The following is a 25,847-nucleotide window of genomic DNA, read 5'->3' as shown; positions in this document are numbered from 1 at the left end:
CATTCATATATTTAAAATAAATAATAAATGAGTTTTCACAGTGATACAATATGTCTGGGTCACTGATTCCCAACCAGTCTGTGCTGTCACACAAAGTGTCGCAATAATATATATATAAAAAAACACAGCAATTATCTGATATTACTAAATATCTAGATATGACTAAATATAGATATTACTGATTATTACTAAATAGGCTCAAGAATATTTCCCTCACTCCCTCGCAGTCATTTTTACTGAAGCAATCCCTTTGCTCGTTTTACTGGATTTTGACTGATTTTGCAAGGCCCAAAGAATATTGTGTTCTATTGCTATAAAAACATTGAACCTACCAAAAGAAAAAATTTAGGTTTTTTTTTTCATCAGGAAAAAAAGTATATTTGTATCTGTTTCCGTTTTGCAGCAATTAGCATTAGAATATAGCTAAGTTTCATAATTATTCACAAATCTTTTTAAAACAGTGGGGAAAGAGCTTTTTGCAACATGGCCCTGGTTGATCTCTTACACTCTGCTGCCACCTGCTGGCGGTTTTTGTAATAACTACCATTGCTTCAACCATTGTCTTCAGTGGAGAGGCTGCGTCAAAGCCTTCCGTATGCTCTAGCATTAAAAAAACTTAATAATAATAAAAAGTATAATTATGTCTTTGGGATCATAGTAATATTTAAAATAGAACATATTTATATGTTTTTTGGAAGCAAATGAGTTAAATCACTACACATAATGTATTTTTTTTTTGTCTATTTATGCCAGCGATGTATAGTGACCGGCAGTAAATAGAGACCTTTTCAAAAACTGTGTTGCTCTTTAATATTGACATTGTGGGTTCAGAAAGACTTAGCAAACCTAACCAAGGGTGTCTTAGTGTAACGACAGTCCATACTATCGGTTGGTACTTCTTGGACGTGACAAGCTTATCTACACCATATTCCAAGTGTTAACACTTACATGTAATTAAGAAACCCTTGGGACACAAAATCACTCCATCTTACATTTTCCGCGTAATAATGCCTCATGTCCATGCACCAAATGGCGGACACACAAGCTCTTGGCAAGATAATGTAAGTCCTTGACATGAAATGGAATACTGTACAGATATTAATACCATATCTGTCTATGCACAGGCACATAATGACCCACTTACCCTGGGGTGAGATTGTTTCTCGGGAGAAGACGCTCAGAGTGTTTAATGTTGAGCAAGGCTACCACATCATGTTAATTGAGCAGCGCAAATATCTCCGCTCTTGCCGCGCTCCCTCATATGCTGTCATATTGGCCAGCGGCACAACATATACAATTCCAATTGATTCCGCATGTCATCTCAATCCTGTTGCCATAGTAATGCCAAGCGAGGGAGAGGGTGATTGTGCATTATTGCACAGTGCTTATAGCATAGTCTTGATAAAACAAAAGTGGAGTGTCACTGACAGTTGTCAGTTACGTTGTCATTTCTTTTAAACATTGATATACAAAAACTGTTTTATATACTATATTATATACTATTTTCCCTGTTTTCATCACTCGACTATAAATGATGACAGTCATCATATGCTGTATATGTTATATGTTATTTTGTTTTACTGTACCAACAATTGTCAACTGCAAAGTTATTTTAGCCTCTAGTTCAAATGGAGGCAGTTTTCTGGTTCTGATGAAAAATACAGTTGGTTAATCTCTTTTTGATGTTCATTTCCAGCTTAAGCACAGTAAATCTGCCGCCGTAATACACCGGACACATTTGGGAGCTGACAAGAGTTTCTTGAGATCTTGCTAGTGAAGTCCATTAAGTCATTACCGTGTGTAATCTGCGGGTTTAGTTGGGAATAAAACACATTAGGGGAACAGCGGTACACGGACATTATGCAGAGCAGCAGACACGTTTGAGGATAGGAAAAGTGAAGCTGAAGGGCGATGAAATGCCTCAGCACAGTTGGACGGCCTGTTGTTGTGTAATTTTTGCACCATCATTGTCCATTTATGCAGACACATCTATGCAAATCATCCTCCGTGAAATGCGTTTACGCCCGTATATATGACAATTTGTGACGCAACCGACCAGACTGCGATGATTGTGTCGGTTGCATTCAATTGCATCAGGTCAGGCGCAACGCATCCAAAAATAAAAACTTTTTTTTTTCTGTCCCAATGAAGTGGCAGTGACAGAGGGGGAACAAGAGCGACATGAAAAGATCTGAAGCTTCTCTGCGAGTTTCAATTTAAGGCTTTTTATAGTCAAGTAATTAACTTCATCTAAAAATATTCAATACCCCCTTATGATTATTCACAGTAGATAAATCACTCTTTGACAGAACTATTTCTACACAGAATTGAATCCGAGCGCTATTGCTTTTTATCAGGAGGAATTGGATAATATCTGCGTATATTAAGGTCTCTTGATTTTCCAGATTTTGGGATCCTGTTGGGAAGCCAGGACTTCACTTGGCTTTTGAAATAACCTCAAATTCCACGTTTTGTCTTGATTTTTAAAATGCAATCTACCTACAGAAGCCCACATCAACCTCAACCTATTACAGAAAGGAGGCGCAAATTGAACGACACAGAACAATCATCAACAATGCGAATAGTATCGAGTGATATGAAAAGTCAGACATAGCAGCGATTGATGGGTGAAGACAGAGACTTGAGGGTCAAAACTGAGCGGCTGATTCAATTTTGGCTGGTCCCAGTCCTATTACTTAACTCCAGAAAGACGGTGATTGCATTCTAAAGCCTATAGAACATTGCAGCAAGGCAAAGCTCAGGTTGTGAGAGTAATACAAATGGGAAGGGAAACTGTCTGGGAGAAGACAATGCTTTCACACAGTCAATAATCTCATTGAAACATTAACGATGTAGGAATTAGAGTAAGTTAAAGTAGATAAGGAGCAGGCAGAAACAGCAACATGGAGCCAGTTACAGCCTTTCAAATAGAAGGCGAAAACAAGCATCCAGACCATGCTAAAATCTATCAATGTATACTTCATAAATGGAGCAATGCAAGGGAGAAATGCCAGCGTCTTAAATGAGCTCATTCACATTCAGTTTCTTTGGAGAAGGCTATTATAAAAATCTGGTGGCTATGAAATTAATGTACAATCATCCAAGTCGACGGCTCGGTTTTAGCGCTTTCATCAGAATAAGTTCCAATTCAGTGAGATGTAAAGATTTAAAATTTGAGGGCACAGGGAGCACTCCGAGTACTCTGTCCTCACTTACCCAGATTCAAAATACAATATGTGGACTTACAATCTTGGGTCAAACCATTTTTCAATTTGTCAATCAGGCCTTGCGCTAGACTCATTAGATCCCCCTAATTTTCCATTTGTCAGACGTCCAACTTTATAGTTGTTCCAGGATAACATAAAGCAGAAATTGTACATATAATTCAAAATATATAAAGTAATCTACTGACACAGGAGTCAAACTACATGCATGCCACAGGACAACAATGCTATGGTTAAGATCCATTCCAGAAGGGAAAACAACAGCAGAAGCTCAGAGGAGATGAAGTAACGTGGGGAAACTACAAGGACAAAAGATGCAACGACAATATAAAGCAGCCGCATTCAAGTAAATAGAGCTGCGGACTGCATGCTTCAAGTGGAAGCTGATGAAAGGAAATTTGTGAAGACAGATTTTAGCCTCAGCTTTACCGTAAGTATGTAGGTAGAGTATTACAAAGGATAGCCAATGGTTCAATTGAAGCGCGCGCATTCCTGTGATCTGCCGTTTGTCCATCTCAGCTTTATTGCATGGCAGAATGACTCCTAATTATATTTGTAAGCAGTACGCTTACATAGATGTCAACCACAAGCATCATTGAAAGTGTTGACCTAGCAGCAGCTTCCCAGGTGGCCCTCACTGTCACTTTGGTGGATTACTTAAATCGAGCAATAGTGACCATGTCGTTCTGTACATTGGACGAAGGAAGACAGGCAACAAAAAAAGTCCATTAAACTGCTGTAGTGTAATTGTTTGGAATTGGGGCCAATAATACTCAATATTTTAGTCTGGTTTCAAAATAAACTTTTAAGAGTAAGTGACAGTCATTGTGTCTAGACTTTTACAGAACAGCTATCTCACAAGGTCATGGAAAGTATTATTACCTTAAAGCAATTCACTCCTGTCGTGTGTGTCATTACAGTGATGTAGATGTACACTGCAGTGTCTGCACAGACAATTTGGACTTCTAAAGATCACTGCAATTTATTCAAGGTCTGCGATACAAAAAGAGGGCAAAAGGTGGGATATATGTGGTACATTGATCCCCCATTAATGATTGATAGCAACTCAATAGATATGTTAGGTAGGTTCTTAATCTTGTTGGAGGCATTGAACCCCACCAGTTTCCTATGCACATTCCGCAAAAAAAAAAAAATTGAAAATATATATATTTTTCCCCAAATTCAAGACATAGGTATAAGGTTTACTGATGAACAAAATGAAGAAAGAGAATCGCCTTTTCATCCAATCTGGCTGTGAGAGAGCGATCCAACCTCCCTCACTGAAAAGATGTGAGTGCAGGCCAGGTGCACCTCATTCACCTTGAGTTGGACTTATTGGACTCTCCCAATTGGAAGCCAGGGGAGGGAAACTGGGATACTTTTCTTTCTTTTGTGAGGCAATGCTCATTTGACAATTGGTCATGTGACTTGTAAGCTCAAAACCTAGACTGCATTTCTATATGTATATTTGTATATATATATAGAAATAGTGATAAGTGTTTTGTATGTGGGCGGGGCCACCCTTCAATTCAGGTTGGTCGTTGAGTCCACCATTTTAAGAAGGTTTCAGTAAATTGTTTGGGGGGGAAGACTGTTGCATGTGAGGGGGGATTCAGTGCTGTAAACTGCTGTGGTGATTAAAGCAACAATGAAGAGCTCGCAAACCTTTTTCCATCAGTTTTTTTTTTTTTTCATCACCAACTCAGAGCCGGCCATCCTCGATTAGTAAGAGGCCACAACAACAAAAATCTTACATTTGGTGTCAGAAGTGGGACAGTCGCCGCCAATTTGAGCATGCACCAACAACAGCAATGGGGGCAAAAACAGAAGCTGGTAGAGGTCACAACGGCGAAGCAGCCTTTTGGAGAAGGGGACACAGGAGCCAAGTGCATGTTGGACGAGTACAAGGAAGAACCATCAGGTGATGTTGATTTGAGTAATCAGTGGAACAGGGAGGCACGGAGGCAAGATGACCGATGGAGGCAGCTGATGGCACAGGTCAACCGCCTCAGAAAAGCTTAGAGTGGGAGTCCCGCTACTCACCAGCCCCGCTCCACAGCAACAGGTCAAACAGGTGCCAGTGTGCCCTAAGTTACGGGAAACACACAGCAAGAGGCTGGGTGCAGTCAGCTATTCCCAAGTTGGAAGATGGTGATGACATTGAGCAGTACCTCACTACTTGTGAGAGTCTGACCACCGCTTACCAATGGCCGGAGATGGACTGGGCAGTGAGACTGATTCAATACTTGACTGGTAAAGCACAGGCCGCGTATGTGGCTATGGCAGTTGAATATTCCCGTGACTACACAAAAGTGTTAAGGAAGCCATTTTGACAAAATATGAAATCAATGAAGATGTGCCAGCGGTTTCGTGAGCCTGAGCTCCAGCCTAGAGCGACACCGAGGGAATTCTACAACCGCCTGAAAGACTTGTACCAAAAATGGATGCAGCCAGAGAAGAAGTCAAAAGAGCAAATGGGTGAAGTTCTAATTTTGGAGCAGTTCTACCATTCACTGTCACCAGAGTTGAGGGTCTGGGTTAAGGAGCGTAACGCGGCCTCTGGGCGTGAAGCGGCTGAGTTTGTGGAGTACTTCCTCTCTGCAAGGCGAGGACCAAAGACTTTCAGGGCCAGTGCATCGCAGGGTAAGTCTGGGGGGTCCAGTATGAGTGGTGGTCCAGATCTAGGTCAATGAGGAGGGGCTACAAAGCCTAGAGAAGAAAATGTCACCATTAGAGCTAAATCAGCATATTTTTGTACTGTACCTCAACCCAGCTCGGAGGAGGTGCAGGGGTAGGGTAAGCGACGAATAACTGAGATCAAGGTTAATGGGGAGCCAGCCCTTACGTTACTGGACACAGAAAGTGTGCAAACTCTAGCAAATCCTTTTGTTTTGAAGGGCCTGCGCCAGTTTTGGGGTCCAGGTGTAGACATTTCCCGCAATCGTGGGGATCACCACATGTACCCAACCGCCATAGTTTATGTTGAGGTGGCAGGGCAGACATACCTCTTATCTGTTGGGGTTGTGAAAAATCTTGCTTATCAAGTGATTTTGGGCGAGGATATTCCTGTGTTGCCAGAGTTGGTTCGCTCTGTTAAACTACTCTGTGTGGTGACTAGATCACAAAGCAGAATGCAGGACTTGGGCCGAGATGTTGAGAACATAGGTGAGCAAACAGGGAAAGAGTGTCCAAACACCTTGAGCAATCTACCATTTTTAGGGTCTGGTATATCCCAAGTGAGCGCATTCAAATCACGTAAAAGTAAGCGTCAGCGAAGACGAGAGAATATAAAAGGTACAGCAGAAATGTTAACAAAAATTATCCCCTGATATCTGAGTCTTGAGTCTGATGATTTGCCTCAAAAATTTTCTCAGCTGCAGAGTCAGGACGAGTCATTGCAGGAGGCCTTCAGACAAGCACGACAACAGTGGGGCGAGGTGGCCTCTGGGGGAGGAGGATACATCCTGAGGGATTTGTTGCTGTATCGTCAGTCTGGGCAATCCCAAGCAGAAAGGTTAGTGTTCCCTGTCAAGTTGAGAGAGCAGGTACTAGAGCTGGGTCGTAGCATTCCGTGGACGGGTCACCTGGATTACAAAACAACTTTGGACAGAATTGCCAGTAGATTTTAATGGCCCAGTCTTAATTCTGCTGTGCAGGCGTTTTGTCAGTCACGCCACCTATTAACCTATTAAGCTAACAAAAATGCCATGAAGTACCCCGTACAACTGCTTCCTATTATCGACGTGCCTTTCAGTAGGATAGCAATGGATATAGTGGGGACATTACAGAGATCCCAGTCAGGTAAAATAATTATTTTGGTCCTATGAGATTACTGTACACGTTACCCTGAAGCATTTTCACTTAGGAACATCACCGCTAAACAGATAGCTTATTCTCTACTCCAAGAACTCCTACTCCTTTTCTAGAGTAGGCATCCCTTCAGAGATTTTAACAGATCAGGGGACACACTTTCTGTCCAACATACTTAGGCAGGTGTATAGGCTGTTGGGCATTAAGAATATTTGGACCACCCCTTAACACTCCCCGACTGATGTCCTTGTTAAGAGGTACAACCGCACTCTAAAAAGCAAGGTTGTCTCCATCAATGGCAAAGACTGGGACAAATGGTTGCCTTACCTACTTTTTTGCTTACCGTGTGGTCCCACAGGCATCCACCGGTTTGAGCTCATCTATGGGCGGCAAGTGAGGGGCCCACTGGATGTTCTGCAGGAGCCCTGGATCGGGAAAAAGGAGGGGACGGCAACCGATATTCTCACGTATGTCCTCAAAATGCGTGACAAGATGGAGCAGACGGCACAGCTGGTGACGGGAAATATGGAGAAGTTGCAGGAGGAGCAGAAAACTTGGTATGATCGGGCTGCAAGGCGGAGATCCTTCGAACCAGGTCAGCAAGTTTAGTTAATATTGCCTACCTCTGACAACAAGCTATTAGCAAAATGGAGGGGACCATACAAAGTGCTGAGAAAGCAAAAGTGACACTGTCTATGAAATAGAAATGCCAGAGAGAAGAAATACAAAACAGACTTTTCCCATTAATTTGCTCAATGAGTGGACGACAAGACTTTTGTACGTGATTTTAGGCTGACCAAAAAACAACAACAACATACATACATAATTTTGCCGCGGGGACAATACCAAATTTTTATGTAACCAAGGCTTTTTGAGTGAGGCTGTGGACGGTTAAAGGCTTTCTGGTTTCAAACTGCTAAGACTGAAGACACATGACCATCAGTTTCTCCACTATGGACCAGCTCCAGACCCTTCAGCTGCTCTTGATTCTTAACAACTGTCTAATAGCCAAAGATTATCAGGCTTTACACCTCAGCCACAAGATGCACTCTTCCAAAAAGAATATTGATTATGGCACGAGGGAGGAGACAAACATTGACGCTAACCATTTCCTGCCAGCTGTGACAATAAGTGATGCTTCAAAGTGCAAAATGGTGACAGGATACAGCAGGCCACTCATCTCCCGGCTGATAGTGACGACGGAGCGCACGCCATCTGACAGCATGTGGGTTCTTTCACAGTCACTCATTTTCTCAAAGATCTTGTTTTCCCGCACTGTTATTTATCCTGCTGTCATTCCCAGAGACCGACATCACCCTTTTTCACTCAATTCCCCCCCACCACCCCCACCATTCTGAGTTGCTCCCTTGCCCTGATCTCTCCTTGCCGTGAATCCATACTTCAACACCAGCATGCAGATTTGAATACGGATCTGGTGTCTGAACTCGACTGGCCTCGCTCCTTGTCCTGTTGTGACCCATACCAACCTTAACTACACAACCATTACGGTGGACTGATCGTTTAAGAGGTAGAATAGACGAACGCTAACACGGTTTAAAAATCGGAAATGAGAACAGTACACACTTGAAATCAATTTTCCCTATGATGAGAGGAAGCAGCTAAATTGCTACATATCACACATCAACACAACAACAACACACTTTCTACTGCAACCCAGACGGACAATATATTACTAATCAGAAATTAAAAGGTGACTCATTTAAATGTAAGTATTTTTTATGCAGCCCATTTTTATCTGATATTGAATGAATATGATCTAATTCACATCATTTTGTCATTTATTACTAAACTATTTGTTTTGTATCCCGGTGGACACTGAGTATCCAAACACATTCAGAGATATGATAAGAAATGCAAAAATATAAAATCAGCCTTTACAGCATGTACATATATCAGCAGAGGAATAACAAAGGGGGAGTCGGGAGTGAATCTCACACTTCCTACCAGTTCACTACAAGAAATAAAATTAGGCCCGTCTAACATCAGCGTTGGCTCTTTTGCCTCACGTGGGAGAACACGTCCCTTGACAACAACATCAATAGCCAACACGGATTTGCCCTGCTGGCGCGACAAAAAGGTTTGTTGCGCGTGTTGTTTGCGGCTCATCAGCTCACTTTGACGCACACGCAAGAAACAGAGTCGCAGCGTGTTGCTTTGAAGACCCGGTCTTGGTTCACGCCCACTGAGGCTGGCGGAACAAACAGAGGAAGGTGGAGATTGAAAGAGTTGAAGGGAAAAAATGCAAAGACAAAAAGATTTCATGATCAATCAGTCTACATCACTGACAAGTACAAATGCTCTCAATTAGAGATGCACTGATACGACTTTCGTTCGAGCACAAGTACTTACATCTGAGTACTTGCTGATACCAAATACTTATACTTGATAATGCTATAATGTAGTGGTTCTTAACTTTGCTGGAGGTACTGAACCCCATCAGTTTCCTAAGCACGTCACTCAACTCAATTCAACCACCGCTGTATTCTTAAGATGGAAGCCATGTTCAGCAGATAGAACAGCAAAGGCCGCAGAATTGAACCCTTTGGAACACCATACATTCCGTTATATACTTCACATATTCGTCCGGCTACTTTCTGTTTTTGTTCAACATAGGATGAAGGGATTACTGTACAAAGAAATCACACAACGTGCATGATCACTGGCAGCCAATGATGGCCAAGTGGGGCGTGTCATCTTAAATCATATGAGTCAGGTTGTTGTCTTGACCGCCACCGAAAACCCTGAGACTGACTCACGTCGAACCCAGGTTAAGAACCACTGTTCCCACGTTTTGCAATTGGGATGAAAATGTGTTTTCACAACTTTTGCCGGCATTTGTATTGAGTTCCTTTCCATATGTACTGCAGCTATACAGTACCGCAGAGCTAAGTGCTAAAATAACCTCAACTAAAAGTTATAACAAATGGGTTGGAGTGAAAGGGGGGGTGTTTAGAGATTAAAACAGAGACTCCAAAATCTCCAACCTCTTGCGTGCAAGCCAGCACTTAACGTGGGGCCCTGATGTGTCTGTGACAGTGGTTGCTGCATGTGAGGTTCCCCACGGAGGATTCCAATTTGGCACTTCTATTTTGAATGCATTCAAAGTCAGAGAAAACAAATTGAAGCAGATTAACGCTACAAAAATGCCCATTAAAAATTAAACATCACTGTTAAAAGCAAACTCTTATTGAAAGAGTGCCCAGAGTTGCTGAACCCTTGGCGTAATCGGATCACTCTTTTTGGCCTTGCCTCAAGAGTGTGACAGTGAATGCTTTAGACTGAAAGTATATATTTAAATCGCTCAGCTGCTTAGAGTAGACAATTTCTTAGGTGAAATCTTAAAAAAAATATACGGAAAGCATTGTGAGGTGAGCCTGAAGCTGTTCAAAGAAAGAAAGTCAGTCTTGAGAGCCCCAGTGTTCATTCCCTATGACCTGCCGTGATGAAGCAGCAAATGAACCCTGAGTTCTTCCAGCTAGGAAAGGTGAAAGGTGCCGCTATGAACTGTGAGCAGAGGTAGCCACTTGCAGCAAAGGGTGGTCAAAGAAAAATGATGACTGACACCTCCGGCAAAAGAAAAATGAACCCGATACGGAGCTACTCACCAATGTACTCAAAGACGTAGACCACGAAAAAAGGTGTGACCAGGTCGTTGATGCCTTGCACGTAGCCGCTGGCTGGGTGGCGGATGGCCCAAATGAAAAGGATCCGTTCAAATATCTAAACAAGAGATACAGCGTCAACAATTGCCTGTTCATTCTCTTGGCGGGGATTTTAACAGTCAAAAGGAACATCAGTCTGTGTACATTTGTGAGGCATGCAAGGGGGACACTTGTGTGCAATAAGAATAATGTCAGGCATGCCAAGCTTGCAAAAGGAAATGGAATTAAAATGGAAGAACGTAGTTTTGCAGTGGGAGTCCTGATTTAATAGTAACAACAATCTACTAATCGTAGCATTGGGGGTTGAGGGGACATAAGTAAATAACCTAGCAAATAAACTGATTTTTTCTCTTTTTAAACACCCGCTTTTTTGTTGCTCAGCCTTGGCCGTTGCTGTTCATTTTTATTTGTTTTGGTTCACATTGCCCGTTTGAGTGGTCCAGCATTTGCTGTCAGTTCAGGTGAATTAGAGGAGGCTGGATGCTGGGTTTGTTTTCCTCGCACACAAATGGATTTCCACCGAGGTACACATACATCTACTAGCACCTTTCCCGCATCATACCCATCAAGCATTTTTTTCCTTTCGCTATAGGAGAGTATGTCATGTTGCTGTCACTTTCTAAATAACCTCATAGCTCATTGTGTTAGGGAAAACACAGACATGGTGACATGCCTTTTTTTTTTTGTGCTTTATTTAAATATGTCCAATCACTGTTAAGGCAGTCAGGCAGGGGTGATTGTAAGATGTAGCTCCACTCTGGTCTATCACCTTACCTGCCTCCACACCTTTATCAAAGCCCCATCCATCAAACAGAGAGGCGCTGGTGCCAGCATAAGGGGGGAGCGGGTAATGGCTCTTTTCTTTTCATGCCGCCTCAAAAGCTGACATGCATATTTCACATTGGCTCCTACACACACAAGAGCTTCAAGTGAAAAAGCATCACCCACTGCCTACGCAGATATATTACGGGCAAATAAGCCAACCTTAAAAGAAACATAACAAGCACCTTCAAATGCATACTAATGTTGTTATTTTTTGTTTCAATCAAAAGTTTCATGTACGCATCTCTAAGGCCACATTTGAACAATTAATCAAATTCAAATAGACAACAAAGTGATTTAGAACAGAATTGGGGGGGGGGGTGCTTCATTTTGCTTCATTTTTTCATGAAACATTAGAAGATAAAGTGACAAAGCCACAGCATTATTTTTGTAATCTACTTCATGATTTACAACACATGTCTCGGTAAAAAATTGTGAAATTGTCGTAGTGAACCCTTAAAACACTGCAAGTCAAAGTGTTTATTAAACTAAAACTCTAATTAAAGTAGATGAATTAAGTGTATTTCTTATTAATTTATAGTTCATTTGCCTTTAACATAAACATGACCTATCAAATAAATGCATTCATGGGTTACAAATCTAATATTGTTTATTGTAACGCAGATTATTTCATTGCTTATGTATGTTAACGGGGAAGTCAACATAGAAATGTTCTTTACAATATTGTTCTATGTAGTCTAAACACATTTGTCTAATATGAATGAAGCAGCGAAATCCACCTGTTTCTAGCCATCTCAGGCGGCAGCCATTTTATCACTTGCTGTCAACTGAAAATTACATCACAGTTGCTCAGGGTTCAGGTAATAACCAATTACGGCTCACCTGTTTTGTGATGCTACACCGGATTTTGTAATTGCTTAAAATTTAATAAAGTTGTATCACCATAAGCCTGGTTGTAGTCAAGCAGCACACTCCATTTTCCCTCAATTGCTGACCGATTAGGATGGCCACCCCTAAAGAATACTAAAAAGTCCTACTGTAGTCTGCATTGTAAGAAATTTAACACAGGAAACCATAACTGACGATCAGTACACTGAACTGAATTTGTCATAGTGTTTGAAAACAAAATAAACACAAACACTTGTGTATCACTTGCGAAATCCCTGCTGAAGCGCTTCAATATCCCGCTCTGCCTGAAATGGAACAGACTGTTGACTCCCCAAATTTCACCGAGCCCCAAGAGGGGGAGGTGGGGGGCTTAGGAGGGGGTTGCGTGCTGCAGAAACAAACAACTGGGTGAAATGAAGCAGAGGTGATTTTCAGGTGGCACTGCAGCAAGCATAACCATATAAAAAGGGCCCTTTGGAGTCGGTTGCATAGTGAAATATATGAGGGAAGCACATGGGGAGGCTGGAATATTTCAAATCAGTGCTCGTGGCTTTCATTTTGTAAGCGAGAGCGCTGGCAAAAGGGAAAACAATGTGAGGGGTTGTATAAGGGAGGGGGGCTTTTATGATATACATCATCAGACAGACGCTTGATGTGATTTAATGTCTTTCAGCCTTCAGTTACAAGAGCAGACCAAAAGCTACGTGCCACGTGACTGCGACTGCTAATGCGGTTCGACTTGTGTTTGTGTACCGATAAATGCTAATATGGCACCTCACTCGCCTTGATTGGCACGCACACAAAAATGGTGCAATACACTCGTGCGTATGCAGTCATGAGTGTTAAGTGTGTGCATGCTCATGTGTTTGTAAATGTGTGTGTGTGTGTGTGTGTGTGTGTGTGTGTGTGTGTGTGTGTGTGTGTGTGTGTGTGCGCGGGCGTGGTGGGTTCTGGTTACCTCATTAGCCAACAGCCTCGTTTTTATTCCCTATGAGGCCACTAGTCCTTCAATTAGTCTTTTGCACAGGGAATTGAGGGAAACAAAAGTTCTTATCAAGACCAATATATAAGCTATTACATTTAAGGACTTGAACATCTTGGCTTCAAAGTGTGCTGCCTTGGTTTATGTTTTACCATGAATGGTTATTGTTTAATTTAAAGGCCCTCTTGCAGCCTTGCAAAAAAGTTTATTAGGCTCCTGGTACCCAGTGTGTGGCTCGTTCAATGTGGCATGGATATTGCTGTTTGCTGTGCTACTATTCTGGAGTGGAAAAACAATCGGCACAAGACAAGGCGAGCTGCATCAAGCCAAGCTGTGTACCAAAGCTCCATTCAGCCTGGCAGAGAGGCTATCCTGTTCTGAGGGTCATTTAAAAGCTTTTTATTTTTATCGTCATGACGACCCTACAATTGAACAAGTTTCTGCCCCAAATTATGTTTGTGCAAGGGGTAAGAGTGGGGAAGGGGGTGATCTCACCTCTTGGACAGAAGCTTGTTGAAAGAGAGGAATAAGAGGATTAGTTCTCGGTATGTCAATGTGAATCTGCAGAGAGAGAAAAGGGAGAAAAAAAGACAAAACTGAAGCAACGGGCAAGTTAGCACGGATCAGACAGCGGACGCCGCGACAGTTAGTGCAGCTCGGCGTCCTCGATTGAAGGCACGCTGATTTCAGAGTGCACAACATTGGGTGAGTGACATGGCAGGCGAACAGAATCGTCAGAAGGGGAAAAAACAAAAACGGATGCAGGTCAGCGGCTGGAGCAGAACCCACTGGGAGAGTCCAGTCCTTACCTCTGTCACCTTTGGCTGGAGCACCAAAGACTCAGGACTCATCCTAGGAATGTCTATTTGGATCTGACATGGAAGAGAACATTTTAGACACAAAAACATGCACACACGCATTAACACTCCTCTTTTATCCTTCCCAGCTATTCAGACAAGTCATTCCAAATAGAAATGATATCAATATTAACAGGGGAAACGCCACTGATGAAAATGCCGGCGTACTTCAACAACCATCAATGCAATCCTGCTGTGCACCTTGCAGCAGGATTTAGTTTAATGCATGGTTTGCAGTCCCAAATGGCTCATCAAATCAAGCTTCAAAACTTTGGTGCTATGACAAAAAAAAAAGTGAATTTAATGTGCTGGTATACAAACATGGTCTTGTTGGTAACCTTATTTTTAATGAAAGAAAGAAAATAACAATAATAATAATAAACAAATAAAATAATGAAAATTAACCAATTAAAATCAGACATTGGTTTTGAATTGTGGTGCCATTGAAAATGTGAGCAAATAATGCGGGTTCAACCAAGTTGTATCCATTAAATAGCATAACAGGTGTCTTCAAACATGCAAGTCAGTCGGCCTAATTAAAAGATGATATAACACAGGAAGCAAAGGTGAGAGTTATCGCAGGAGATTAGAAAGAAAATCATAGACAAAGACGTTATAGGTAAACATTATAAAACCACCTCCATGCAGCTTGATGTTCCTGTGACTAAAGTTGCAAGTATTATTCAGAATTGTAAGATCCACAGGAATGGACCACAGGAAGAAAATTAATGACAGTAAGGATGTCCCGATCCGATCACGTGATCGGAAATCAGGCCCGATCACGTGGTTGCTGACTCGATCGGAATCGGACGTCTCCCAATCAGGACTCGGATGAATCTATGAGTTTTTTTTATTATTATAACTTTTTATTAAATCTGGAGTTGCGCTGTGGCACAAAGTGAGACTTCATTTTTCCACACAGCTTAGCTTAGGCATGGCATCACTTTGCTAAAGTGATGCTATTAATGTCATCGAGCAGCGAGGCTAAACAAGGAAATGGCGCTAAGGTATTTGGCAGTAGATGATAATAAGTTATTATAATCTTTAATGTGGAAAGCGGAGACGGTGCACAGTGAGCTTTCCGTGTGGCGGAAACGATATACAGTAGATGTGTTGCTTCCACACTGCACCGTTGCACTTCATTGACGGGCAGCCGGGCAGCCCCGCTGCTGGCGACTTGGACGTGCTTCGTGCCATCCCGGCGGATCCAGCTGCGGGTGCGCTTCGTTCGTTTCCTCCCCGCGGATCCCCGCCTTCGAAGGGAGCCCGGCGCCTAGGCGCGTACCCGCAGGGTCCCACGTCCTTCGGGGGATCGCCAAATCTCGCCCGGGCAGGCAATCTAGCCTGGTGCGAGTCCAGACCCAAATACATTGTACTTGCTTGCTCTTCAAATGCAGCCTTTTGTTTGTTTTGAAGTTGGCTTGTTTCACGCATACTGTATTTTTTTCTTCCTAAAGTAAAACAACATTAGGTTAGCCCATCAATTTGTGTTAAGTAGCATGCTTTAAAACGGCTACAGTAGGTTCTCAATAATAAAGCTCTTGTGAAAAATTAATATACTGGTTAATAATAGCCCTTTGAGTAACTCATAAATGTGCCAAAAAAGGGTGTTTAAATGTTTTACTTTGTTTAACCACTATCCACTCACCATATAAAAAGGTGTTGGGGGTAGTTTAAAAATAAAAAATAAAAATAAAAAAACAATTGTTTTTTTCATCATTTTTTCATAAAATGCTGATGTATCGGATCGGGACTTTGAATCAAAATGAGGTGACTCAGACTCGGGTCCAAAAAAGTGTGATTGGGACATCCCTAAATGACAGATTGAAGAGAGAGATTATACAAATGTCTGTGTAACATCCACATGTGAATTCCAAAGGCTTGACGCTCTTGAAGGGCAGCAATGCTTGATAAAGCAAACTACAAAACAGGGAGAGCCAAAATGTTCCATACAGTGTTTCCCACACCATGTTAATACTTGGGCGAGCCACCCAAGTAAACTGGCCACCACCCCAGAAGTTTTCAAGAAAATTTACTAAAAATATATATATTTAAAAAAAAATACCGTGTTGCGACCGGATATACCGCATGCAATGTTAGTTTGCCGTCACTTTGTGGATCGTGAAGCTAGAAGAGACGTAGTAACAGGACTGTGACCCCCCTCCTCGCCCCCGCCGGAGTCCACCCACCCAAGTAGATTTCAAATCTGTGGGAAACACTGCCATAGCTTAATACAGTATGTGCACAGACAAAGTAACAAATCAACAAACAACAAATCATTAAAAAGAAACAGATTGACAGACACAAATAAATGAGGAGATTCCAACTGGCTGACGGACCAGCACATGAACACAAATGCACCGCAAAGCAAACAAATGGGTGACAACTAGATAGTTAATAAATGAAGAAATCAAATAAGCCTCCCACCATGTGTTCTCAAATTCATTATACTCGTTCACAGAAAAGCACAGATCAGTGCTCAAGAAGTTTGGCAAAAACAAAAAGATGCTTCAAGACACAATCCAAGTCATCATCAAAACAAGTTGGCGTGAGATTTGGACGAAATTGGAAGAATACTACAAGGTTTTGCTATCGTCAGCCCACTCTGATGTTTGTTATCGCGCCGAAATCAACTGGACAATAAACAAAGAGAAAGAAAAGAGTAGTTTCCCAAGCCAAAGAGCAGCGCAAATAAGTGGCTGAGTTAGATCACATCGCCTCAGTTAGAATTAGGCCAAACAAGGAAAAAGCACTTTTTGTCAAATAACCGCTTTTGCTGACCCTGACACACACACACTCAGACATGCTCGAGCACACACGCACACTGTAACATATTAGAGACAAAGGTGTTGTCCTCGTAATTGGAAATCTTTTGTTTATATTATTGAGTCCTGAAGGAGTCAAGTCAAGTGTGGCGCTGAGACAATGTGAAACCAAGAACAAGGAGGACAATCAGTCGTAGTGTTTGAGTGTGGGGGGCAGAAATATACCGTATATATATTTACCTGTCTGTAAGTGTCCTGATGGTGCTCGTCATTACGGGAGTCGTAGTACTGCTGGATGAAGCCAAAATATTCCTGCCGTTTCCTCTGAAGGACATTCTCTCTTCTCTCAGCGTTGGCAGGCAGGTAACCCTGAGAAAGGTCACATCATAGATATGTTAAGAAAATTAATTTGCTCCCAAAAACGTGTAAAAACATTCTATTTTAAATATTGTCATGGTCCCGAAAATTTATTTATACGTTTTTATGTGTGTGTTTTATTATGCTAGAGCATATAGAAGGCTTTGATGCAGCCTCTGACCTGAAGAAAAAAACAGCCATCAGGTGGCAACAGAGTATAAGAGATCAACCAGGGCCCAACCAAGTTCTTTTCCCCAGTATTTTGAATAGGTTTGTGAATAATGATAAAACTTAGTGCTAATGCTAATTTCTGCAAACAGATACAAATCTAAAAAAAAATCCTGATGAAAGTAGAGACTCCAATCTTTCTTTTGGTAGGTTCCATATTTTTATAGCAATAGAACACAATACTTTGTGGGCCTTGCAAAATCAGTCAAAATCCAATATAACAGCCGGGAGCGAAGGTGGTTGCTTCAGTCAAAATGGCTGCCAGTAAATAAGTTAAATCACAATCGCAATATGAACGATTAAAAAAATTGCAATTTTGATTATTTTTCATCAGTGTATATAAAAGTTTTGTTCTGAAAATATTACGAATGGACTCCAGAGCAAGAACATTCAAACCACATATTTTCTTTGTAGTCCCTTTCTATTATTGAAGTCACCCATTCGACTGCTTGTGGCTTCATATTGGGCAAAAACAACTTGACATATTTATATTTACCTTCTTAACAGTGTCCACTATGCAAACAAACACCTGTATATTTGTAGCGCGCAAACATGATGATGATGTTTTTGACAATGTTTTTTTTTCTTGGGTTGTGCCATCTCTTTCATATATTTGTGTGTCACTATAATAAAAATATTTTTCTTTTATGTATTTGATTTAAAACCCTGACCTGCTTTAAACTGTCAATAAAGAACCCGTTTTTTCTCCCAGGTATTGCTTAATCTGCAATGAACGGTGCAAACAAAACTGGAGATATGATAAAGTACAACGTGATGCTACTTTTGGGCCAGAGTAGTTGGCACTTTTGCAATAAAGGGACAACAAACTGATGAGTGTGCGCCCTCTGGGAGCATAAGAGTTCTAAATGATTTAATTTCAACCCTTAGCTCAAGCATAATCCCGTGTCCACATAAATAAATTAGGAGGTACACTGGAGTGGTGACAACTAAATCAGACACGTTAGACAGGCGGAATATGAAGACCATCTCACAGTTTCCAGCAGTACGTTGAACCAATTATGGCCCTCAAATTGACCGTTAATATTATCTATTACTCTCTTAAGCACTTTGATGGATGGAAGGACATCTCCACCCTGCAAATGATGTCATTATGCAACCACCAGACAGGGTAAGTCTGATTGAAATTGTTTCTACAAATCTTGTAGCATTAGTGTTTCTATAACCTGCAAAACAAAAATGGACGCTATACGTTCCATCCACCTGACTGCAGCAACACAGTCACATTTCAGTCCATCAGTAAAGACCCTGCGACTTTGGTTTAGCTGCCAAATAAAAGCCGACCCGTCACACAAACAAGCCAAATCCTAACCCAGTGGCTGCCAAATAAATGTTAGGGAGCAGAGGGGAAGGGTGGGTGCGTGCATTTGGGGTTACGGGGGGCGTGAGCGTGTGTTAAAGGTTAATGGACAGCTTAGCGGAGGTCGGCGACACCGCAGCCGTTTTACGGTTCGATAGGACCGAGCACCCACACGCGCCTGACGAGAAGTAGCAGTTAACATTTAAGATGAACTGCTGCTTTCCAAATCATCAAATATTTCACACTGTAAAGTGCGTTTCTCACAGAAACGGTATGGTGCTTAAATTTTTAGTGGCTAAATTTGAATTTATTTGTGGTCTACTGGCTTCAAAGGGTGAGTGAAGTGTAAATATGTTTCAGCGAATGCGCCTCAGTGTTATCTGCTTGCAAAAAATAAACCTCATGTCTTCATTCTCCTCCTCTGAATGCTTCGACTTCCTGAACCATCTCTCTAATGGATCTTCAACTTGAAAAGCAGCGTAAACACATGTTGGGGAATCCATTTGGGGACATAAAATGAAGCAGCTTCTTTTTAACTAAGCCTTTTCACCAGCTAAATATTTTTTTTACTTTTGGAGTGAAAACAAATGCTCCCGCAATGGGACAGGGTAAAAGTTGAGCAAAAACTTTCTGTGGATTTGTTCTCATCTCTTGACTGAAGGCCCCAACATCCATTTCTTCAAACTTAATTTTTGCATTTTCAGAAACACAGCATACAAAAAGAGTTGTATTGACAGATTATCAACTCATCTAAGTCATTTGCTCCCAAAAACGTATAAATATGTTCTAATTTTTTTAAGTGTCCCGAAGACATATTCATATGTTTTTTATGGGGGGGTATGCTAGAGCGTACAGAAGGCTTTGATGCAGCCTCTCAACTGCAGAGAATGGTTGAATAAATTGTAGGCCAGCATGGTGGCAGCAGAGCAAAAGAGACCAACCAGGGCCATGTTGAAAGTTGCACACAGTTCTTAACAGATTTGTGAATAATGATGAAACTTATCTATATTCTAATGCTAATTGCTGCAAAACGGAAACAGATAGAATTTTTTTTATATTTTATTTATTTATTTATTGTCCCGATGCAGCCATTCCCACACCATTTTAACACTATACTACTAATAATGCCCAAGTAAACTGGCCACTGCCCAAGAAGTTTTAGAAAATTTACCGTGTTTTCAAGACTATAAGGCATACTTAAAAGTCTTAAAATATTCTTATGTGTGCACCGAGTTCCGGAGACATTTTCCCTCAAGACAACGCTCAGGGCAAATTTTGCTGTGCCAACGCGCGTTTCTGATTGGTGGGCTGGTTCACGCTTGTTGCTAGTTGGCTGCTGGCTTGTATTAAGGTACAGTGGCGGACGGAGTGGAGAAGGCAGAAGAGAGTTGCAGCTGTATGTACTCGAATGTGGAAATGGAACGAGAAAGTTAATGAAAAAGAGAAAATAAAATGCCAAATGTGACCTATTTTCTAAAGTTGCGAGAAGCATGGGAGCTATCAATGAGAGAAGGCGAACACACTCCACCAAAACAAACTAGTAGGCAGTGCCGGGTGGATAAGGTACGTCACGATATGTGAATGGATTGTGGACTTCTGGGTTAAAGTGTCTGATGTTTTTCATTGTTTTGCTTTCTTCTTTGTAAGGTAAGCATTATTAATTTCCACCAGAATTATCCCATAATATTTTCTCTTTAACCACCGCAAAGCACTTTGTGCTCTTTATGCTCGCAGTTTGTGCTTTGAGATTGTGTATTCACGTCCGATCCGTCCCGATCCAGTTTTTTTTCACTTATAATCCAATATAACAGCCTTATTTTATTTGTATTATTATTTTAATAAGTGCAAAAAATATGGAGTTACCGAGTAATGTTATGATACATATGATACATGTTACATTTTTACTCAAAAAATTCACTAGAATGCACAATATGAAGTGCAAAACGGCACCTTTTTTTTTTTTTCGGAAAAGGGGGGTGGGGGGTGTTCACCTCAGTGATTTATGCATTTTATGCTTGTTATCGATTTTTTTAATTGTATTTTATAATTCTGCACTTTTTAAGACTTGTAATTTGAGGATACAACACTATGTATTTGGCACTTTGTATGTTGTTTGTATGTAATTTTAACTTGATTATTTTATGGGGACTACAGATGGAAATAGCATTGTGCTAAATCTGGTGCAGCCATCTTCTTCATGTTACTGCACACTGTCATTTTAATAAACTGAACTCAAACACAGATTCTCCAGATGAACAGTTCATCATCTTCATCGTTGTTTCAAAGCCAGTCTGCATTATTTTAAGGTATTTTTCTTGATATTGGCTGTGATTAAAAAAAAAACTAATTATGTTCTTCCAGCCATGTTCGCTTTAGTTTGCTTCCGATCTCTGTTTAAAGTACACAGCATACCTTTCACTTCCCTTCATTAAATGATGAAACAGCATGAATCCAATGTTAAATTTTGTGACATTGCGCAGTGACAACTCAGAAATACAGAACAAACAAATGATGAAAATATGATATACTGTTTAATAGAAGTTAAATAACCCCCACACTGGGGTTATACAGAACTTGTGCAATACGCCAATACATCATTTTTCTATTAAATGGTCTATGCATCTCTAATGTACCATATTTAGACGATATTTACCGCTGTTTTTATTGGTCGCAGGGTGCTTTTTTAGACTCGCGGTGGGGGGGTTATTTGGGCACATGTGGGAACACATCATTGACATATGGAGATGATGCAACTGACGGGGTAGTGCCAATATGACATGATGGCACAGTAGCTTTGGAAAATAAGTGATTCCTAACTGATTCCAATTCACATTTTAAATCTGATCTGATTCTGAGCTGACAGAGTCAACCAGGCAATTACAAGAATTGTAACTCTGCCACTGCAAATACAATTTAAACCTGCTGGGCATGTAGTGTTTCAAGTCTTAAATCAAGTTAAATTTAGTGAGTGACAATTTTGTAAAATATGAATCAAGTTTGGAAAACAAGTAAGGTTTTTATGCATTCCTTATTTGACCAAAGTGAATCATTATAGGATTTATGCAGAGAGGGATGTCTGAAGAATAAAACCAGTGTTTCCCACTCCCTGTAAATGAACTAGCAGTTTAACATCATTATCTCTAAAAATCAGTCCCGCTGCTTTACGATACATATCATATAACCCCCTCCGCCTTATCACACTTTCCACAGCTGGTTAGTTTTTTGCCTCTCCTAACGTGTCCCATTTTGCAGCCACACTCCATTAGCAAATGTACATATTGCCACGGGCCGCCATTCTTTCACAAAGCAGAAAAGTCATTAAATCCATTTCACAATTTCACTTGGGGCTCGGACGCCAAGTGCTCTTTAAACAAATGAAATGAGATGGTGTTGTTTCTGAAATAATGGGAAGTTCAACTTCATGCATTTCGGCAGCCGGGGGGCAACCTGTGGAGACCCTCACTTGCATAGTGAAATGAGGTGGAGCAAAAAAACACTTGGCAATATTTCCCGTCAACTACTTTTTCATTTCCACGCTGAATAATAACGGCGTACTGCTGTGTACTCTTGCTGTGATGGGGCTGTAAACGCAGGCCGCTGGGGTGGGATTGCCCGGCTCTGAAGGCTAGGGGAGGAAATTTGTTTCTCATCATTGTCAGGTACACACAAAAAAGCAAAGGAGGAGGGAGAAAAAAAAATCTAAATAAGACGGTGCATTCTGGTGAGCAGCAGAAGGGCACGAGGGACATCAGTGGAGTGAAATTTTATTAGGTGTCTGTGCCAAGTTTATGGCATACGGCGAGGCCTGTGAGCCCGAGTGTGTGTGCGCAGATTGAGAATAGATTTCGAGCCTGATCCCTCCTATCCATCTTGCCATCCGACGGTGGCGCACACAGGACAGAAAAGGCAGTCAAGTGTTATGACATTCTAGAAGATATGAGTGCTTTTGGATGCCGAGCTTTAATCTGAGTTTTGGATTTAACCCAACGATAATTCATACTCCGAGATCGAGGATTCTATTGAAATCCTCACCAGGTGGGCTGGAAACATCACATACAGAGCTTGTTGGAACAGTGAATATAAACACTGCAAACTCAAATAAACCTTCAAACATATACCAACGGTCTCCTATCAGGAAAAAAAAATGGTACAAGTCACTGTGGTTATGGGGTATAACAAAAAACTATTTGAATGGGAAAATTTATTTTCATTTAAAAATATGTGAATGCAATGAAATTGAAATTGAAATTGTTGCACTTTAAAAATATTGAGATGTGTATTTTTCAACCGTGTTTTATTGGAGAGATACATATTGTTGTTGTATTGCAGTCTTACTTATTTTTTCTTAAATAAAATAAAAATAGTCTGTGCAAAATAGTAAACACACAGTATTATAACATATTAGTAATATGTTATAATACTCTACTCGACTTAGAATTTACCAACAATGACTTATGAATTCACTCGGACTTGAACCCTTTGACTTGAAAAGACTTGCTTCTTTCACCAAAACAAAAAGATTCAAATGTATGTTAACGAGTAAGTTCCTCTCGGTGTGTGTGCGTGTGTGTGCGCGTGTGTGCGCGTGTGCGAACTACGCTAAAGGCAAACTTAAAAATAAAGCTGACCAAATAATACATCGACACCAATGCAACAGACTTGGTGGATTTTACTTTGAAGTCTGCCAGCAAAGAGGTGTGAACGCAAGCTTGACTACTTCTTTTCGACATTTTGGCTTGCATTATCGACGTTTTTATTAAAATTAAATATTTTCTACCACCATTATCATAATGCCACCCCCGAAAGTATATTAAATAGCTAATTTAGGACGCAAACAAACTGAAAGTTAATTACGCCGTCATTGCACGACACGGTACAAGTCCCCGGCGTTCGTGGCTAGTAACTAACTGTTAGCATTAGCATCGAGTGCCTGGCTAGCAAATAGTTTGACAGCTGTTGCTTGGCTCGCTTGCTTCTCTTATTGTGAACCTATGCTACTTTGTAATCCACTCTACCTGTTTAAACGAAGGAAATGTGCCTTTAAATTGCACTTAAATGTATTTTTCATTATTAAAAAATAAATAAACAAATAAATGAATAGAACTTTGCCTTCATTTATAATTATTTTATAAAACACTAACTTTAATTTTTTTTAAAACAAACATTCAAAATGCCCAATATGGCAATTAGAATTTTCGAAACACAACTTCAAGTGCATTACAAGCGCAATATAAAGGCAGTATACCTATACATGGACCATGTATAAAATAATGATGTATCTTGCCTTATATTGCACTTAAAATTGTGTTCCTAAATCCTAATGGCCATATTAGACATTTTGAGTTTATATAAAAATAATAATAAATAGGCAAAAGCATTATAAAATAAATTAAGACAAAGTTCAATTTTTTATTTTTATTTTTTCATTTTATTATCTTTTGAAAAACAATCAGATCCGTGACTTTTGTTGTTTGGGTACAAAAACTAAGAGGTGGTCAAAAAAATAAAAAATAAATTAAAAAAAGAATTGCAGTATGTCCAAGACTGACGTAACAACTTCAAACTTCGTTCAACATCTGAAGTTGCACAAAGAACGGTAAGTAAGCCAGTTGTTTATCGGCTAATTATTGTTCCAACACATTGCAAACATGGCAATCTGTTGCACCACTCTGGTTGCACTACCTTTGTCCCTGACTCCTACTTTGATGGTCACCCGAAATAATATAATCTATGATGTTGTAAAAATGACTCGAAAGGACTTGAAACTGAGAGTGTAGGACTTGTGAATCGTTTGAGACTTGACTCGGGACTTGTCAGTCTTGACTTGTGACTTGAGGGCAAATACTTGAGACTCACTTGTGACTTGCAAAACAATGACTTACTCCCACCTCTGCATATTACATAATACAACATATGATGTAGAAATAAAACATTTTATTATTTACATACATTTTTAAATACATAATTTAATGGAAAAAATAATTTTAAATAAAAACTAAAACGTTTATTTGGTAAAACATACTGTGATTATCTGGAAACGTGGTGAAACAACATAAGGCTCATTGCCCAAGACTATTCTGGTACACCTTGTTCCAAGCAACTGTAAATACTTGTATGCTCAATGTTTAATGTAGATGGAGGGCCATCTGCTGCCTTTGTCAGAAGACCTTGTAGACTACATACATGTGTTTCCTCCGTACAATCATGCAATATAAATACGATCGCCACAACAAGCTAAAAAAGGCAATCTTCCACTCACACAAATGTACTTGGTAAAATGTGACTCTAAAAGATAAAGCTTTGGAACATAAGGGAGACAACTTGTAGAAGAAAAGGTCAGCCATAATTCTGTTGCATGTTGTGTTGATTGTTTGTAAGCCCGAGCCCACTTCCCACATTAACATTCATTTCTCCACAGGGAAGCACTTGTCTTAACATGCAACAACAGGGTAGTTGCACTTATGCAACCACATACATACATACAGTACATCCAAAAATGTGCATGAGCACACGTACCACACTGTAGCAAGCCCACAAACAGCATTAACTCATTCACTGCCAGCCCAGTTGAAATGGATCTTTGGCCTCTATAGCTGTTAATGGCAGTGAATAAGGTCGATAAGTCGGTACCTATCGCAGTGTCCAAATGGTGTTAGACGGCATCCATTTAGTACCCCAGTTGGGTAGCTGCACATCAGCTAGTGCCACACAAAACAGCCACACACTAGCACCTTTAATGACATCTTTTCTGCGGCACATTAGCTATTGTGTGGTAATTAATGGAAGAGTCACAGTGCTCAAAAAGCTCGTCATCTCTCGGCAGACTCGAAGCCGTACGCTACAACAATGGCTTAATGAGTAAACACACAGAGTGTCTCATGAATAAATTATTGGTTCCTTGCAATTAATTTTCCCTATTCAAGTTTAAAAAACAAAACAAAAAAAGCACACT

General features: G+C 40.6%; 1 protein-coding gene across 2 annotated transcripts in view; it reads right to left on the bottom strand.

Moving 5' to 3' along the window:
* tbc1d22a (TBC1 domain family, member 22a) overlaps window positions 1-25,847 on the bottom strand; it is a 90,334-nt gene that overhangs the window by 43,260 nt on the left and 21,227 nt on the right. Inside the window, exons 7-9 of one of the 2 annotated variants that reach the window (XM_077545173.1) lie at window positions 17,233-17,361; window positions 14,180-14,242; window positions 10,661-10,775 (exon numbers count right to left, since the gene is read on the bottom strand). In XM_077545173.1, coding sequence (XP_077401299.1) covers window positions 10,661-10,775; window positions 14,180-14,242; window positions 17,233-17,361 — 307 coding nt within the window. Of the gene's footprint in view, window positions 1-10,660; window positions 10,776-13,865; window positions 13,932-14,179; window positions 14,243-17,232; window positions 17,362-25,847 lie in introns of both variants that reach the window. The other variant, XM_077545172.1, reaches the window with a different exon arrangement.

This window comes from Vanacampus margaritifer, chromosome 15, assembly GCF_051991255.1.
Source record: "Vanacampus margaritifer isolate UIUO_Vmar chromosome 15, RoL_Vmar_1.0, whole genome shotgun sequence".
NCBI lineage: Eukaryota > Metazoa > Chordata > Actinopteri > Syngnathiformes > Syngnathidae > Vanacampus > Vanacampus margaritifer.
This window is presented reverse-complemented; position numbering and strand designations above follow the sequence as displayed.